At 36.9% G+C, this 4,191-nt stretch overlaps 1 protein-coding gene across 1 annotated transcript in view; it reads right to left on the reverse strand.

The window, feature by feature from the left end:
• Nucleotides 1-932, reverse strand: part of LOC122814878 (carboxypeptidase A1-like) — a 99,469-nt gene extending 98,537 nt beyond the window's left edge. The window contains exon 1 of the mRNA XM_044087152.1: nt 813-932. Coding sequence (XP_043943087.1) covers nt 813-877 — 65 coding nt within the window. The 5' untranslated portion in view covers nt 878-932. The remainder of the gene's footprint in view (nt 1-812) is intronic.
• Nucleotides 933-4,191: the final 3,259 nt, after the last annotated feature.

Here is a 4,191-nt window from a genome sequence, read left to right on the forward strand (position 1 = left end):
ACTGTCATTTGCAGTTCTAAAAAAAGTTGTGTTTTGTGTATTCTGTCTCATCTGTTCTACCATTTGTGTCCTTGTTTGTGTTTTCTACCTTTCATTATATAATCATCAGTATATAGATGTTTGTGTGTGACTTTGTGTGTGTGCGTGTGTGTGTGTGTGTGTGTGTGTGTGTGTGTGTGTGTGTGTGTGTGTGTGTGTGTGTATGTATGTGTGTGCGCTCATGCACAAATGCATTTATATACTTACACACAGTAGCTACATATACAGTTAAACAATGTCTTTAAATGCCACAAGATACTTAACTTTATCTGAATATTTAGTTTAGATTATTTTTTTTCCAGTTTTCTAATCTAAAAGACCTATAATGTTCAGTAACTCCTGAGTACCTATCTTGTATTACCTTCAGGACCAATAGTCAAATAGACGGGCATGTAATTAAGTCTTCCTGCTACTTAAAGAGTACATCCTCATTACTGTACGTCTTGTATTATTTCTCAAATATTACCATGTTACTAGTCCTCCCTTAAAAAAAAATTTGGAATTTTATATCTCCTCAATTTTTGTACTGTCTTGTTGTTCAGCTAGAGGCTGAAAAGGGTCCTTGGACCAGACCACTTATTTATCTAAAAATGTAATAAATTAATTAATAAATAAAACAATGAAGTCACAGTACAAAGCTGCCTTTCTGTCATAATATATTGCTCAAGAAATTCTTTGGCTGGTGAATGTCTGTCGCTAAAGACCATCTCCTACAGTAACAAGTCTATCATTTTGCTCTATGTTTGAATAGACAAATGGTACTGTTAACTTACCCAATGAAAAGCTTTTGGCTCAAGGCAGCCACAAAGCAAATACTTAGTAACGCAAGGCACTTCATTCTCAGTTGTTGAAAGAAGCACTTTGTAACTGGCTTCTTTTATAGTGTCATTAATCTACAATTCACAAGGTCACGGATTAAAAATAAAATGACCCTTATTGCATAAGCCCAAATTATGCCAACAAGCAATAATAGCAGTACCTAAGAAAAGATATCCTGTACTCGCAGCAAGGTTATTAGTGAAACAATCGCAGCAGGTGTATATTCTGTGGATTTTGTTTTAAATGTTATGGAGTAAATGTTCTGGCAATTCTAGCTGGCAACATAACATATAGTAGTGGAAAAGGAAATCACTTAAAAAAAACAAATGTTCAAGATTTAATAGAGCAAAAATATATTTCAGATTGGAATAAAAGAAAAAAATAATTTTACGGTGATGCATTTGTTTATTAATCTGAATAGGTGCTGTTTATATTCTGTACGTTTTTCTAAAGTTTAACCTATTTAAGGTGAAATAGAATTTAATGAAAATCTGAACCTGATCAGAGGCTACAACTCCCGATACCAAAAACCAGGATAATTAAAACTTAGATCTGTATTACAGCCTATATTTATTTTCATTATGTACAGTAAAAAGTTATGATTTAGTTTGCCTTTCTGAATAAAAAATAAGAAAACACATTTAAGCATTTTCAAATCAGCAGTCACAGAGCTGTCTTTATGTACAGATGTATACACTCCGGGACCATCATATGAATTTATTACTGATTCAGATATGTTTTGTTTGGAGAGCACTGCACTGCCCTGTCATTACCAGTACTCACTTTCAGCCTGTTGTAAATTTCCTTTTCTACCACCAGATGGCACTAAGTATTCCTGGTTGTTATATCTGAGTACATAAATATTGCCCAGTTTTCAAATACCAATCTTTATTATAACCATGTTTTTTACTAAGAAAAGAATACATCTGATTCTGAAAGTTAACATATGTCCAACCTCACCCAGTACTGATATTTTATTTCAGCAAAACATGCCCATAACTCTTTGAAAATTGTAAGAACATAAATTACTGCAATATCACAACAGTCCGAACATGAGAGGTAAACATGTTCTGCTCATAGCCAAAAATAACGAGAGAGCAAATTATCAAAAATACGGAACATTTTTAAATATTACTGTTATAAACTTAGAAAGTTGCTAGAATAAAAAGTTTGTATTACAATGCATTTTCTGAAGAATATGAAGCCTGAAACTCAAATGCCTGTCATTACTTAGTGAATTCAGTCCTCATTGATTTACCACACAAATTTAGAAAATCACAAATTTTATGAGGAACTGACCAAAAATATGTGGTAAAAATCTGGTCATTCTATGAAAATCTTTACAGTTGAGAGGTATGGTTCTGCTATACAAATACAGCATATAAATTAGGGTAGTTATGTGTGAAGGACTTTGCAGCCTTCAGTTTGATTGTCCAAGCTTCCATCCATATACCATTTGACATTGACAGAGTATTCACTCAGTATTCCCTAGTGACCATCTGAATACAAGCTCTGGTGTGTAGATGGCCTTATCTCTTTGCCAAAATAAAAAAAAAATTAAAAGTCTAGCATCATCTTTACGTATAGCATAGACATGTCATGCAATGAATCAGTATTCATAAGAACAGAGTTGCTCTTGCCACTGACATTACTTATAGCAATAGAAAAAAGAAGTTATGTACTCACCATAACGTTCCATCTGAGTAGTTGTACTTCATTTGTCTTGAAACTGTGGGTTACGGATCCATATCGGATCCAAGCCGGCAACTTTTACTAGCATCTGCTCCAAGCTCCAAACTCCTCCCCTTACCCATAATACACCTCCACTGCCTTCCATCCCCAGATCAAGTTTGTTGAATTTTATACTGATAACCTGACCTGAAAAATTTACTTGTGACCTATACTGCAGCCCGCAGGCTGATCGTATGCCAAGGTCCAGGGAAAGGAGGGAGGGATGGTTGAAGACAAATGAAGTACAACTACTCAGATGGAACATTATGGTGAGTACATAACTTCTTTATCTGAAGTAGTTTACTTCATTTGGTCTTCAACCTGTGGGACAGAGTACCCAGCTACTAAACTCCTGGGAGGCCCTCATGGAAGGATATTCCAGAGCACCGTGGAACCAAAGGATGCTCTCCTTCTGGAAGTCAAATCCAGTTTGTAATGAGAAATAAACGTATGAGATGATGACTAAGTAGCTGTAGAACAAATATCATCCAAAGACACTCTAGACCAAAAGGCCATAGACGTAGCCATAGACCTAGTGGAATGAGCTTTTACCTGACCTGGAGGAGACATGCCTCTGTTCTTATAGACCTGCAGGATGCAGGAAGAAATACATCTAGCAATAGTGACCTTGGAGATAAGTTTCCCCAAAAAGGTTTTATAGAATGATACAAACAATTGATCAGATTTACGGAAATTTTTTGTTCTGTATAAATAGAATCATAACTGTCTATGAACATCCAACATGTGGAGTCTCTATTCCATCTTGTTAGCAAAATTAGGAAAGAACACAGGCAAATTGATGGTCTGATTGATATTGACTGATGATGCCACCTTAGGAAGAAAGGCTGGATTGGTTCAAAGGGAAACTTTGTCTTTGTGAAAAATCACGTAAGGAATTTTGATGGACAAGGCCTGTAATTCTGAAAACCGGCAGAGGTAATAGCCACCAGAAAAGCTGTTTTCCAAGATAAAAAATTCAGATCTGCAGTTGCAGCAGGCTTGAAAGGTGGAGCAACCAAAGCTTGAATAACCATAGTAAGGTCCCATGGGGAACAGGATCTTTGACCTGGAGGGAGTAACAAAAAGGTGCCTTTAATAAAAGCTTTACACAGTCTGGAAGAGGCTAAATAGGCAGAATTCTCACCCACATTTAAATGAGAGATGGCAGCCAACTGAACCTTGACAGTAGAAGAACTAGCTCCGTGTTGAAAAATATCAGCTATAAAATCAAGAATGGCAGAAACAGGAGCCAAGAAATTGTCTAAACTCCTTTGAGATGCCCAGGAGGAAAAACGTTTCCACTTGCTGTGATAAAACTTCCTGATCAAAGACTTATGAGCAGCCAGCAAAATAGATCTAACTGAGGAGGATAGTCCAGGAGTCCTAGCAATCACGGGAACTGGAGCAGCCAAGCTGTGAGCTTCAGGCTGTCCAGATTCAGATGAGGCACCTCTGAAGGGTGTGAAATTAGATCCTGAATGGGATCTAGGATCCAAGGCAGAGCCAGAAGGTGAGACCAAAGGAAGGGAAATCCTACCTTGCGAGGCCAGAATGGGGCAATGAGGATCACTTTGCTCCCCAGTCGATGAGCTTTCTGTAGAA

The sequence above is a fragment of the Protopterus annectens genome, chromosome 11.part0 (genome assembly GCF_019279795.1).
Source record: "Protopterus annectens isolate FY-2018-M chromosome 11.part0, PAN1.0, whole genome shotgun sequence".
NCBI classification, from domain to species: domain Eukaryota; kingdom Metazoa; phylum Chordata; order Ceratodontiformes; family Protopteridae; genus Protopterus; species Protopterus annectens.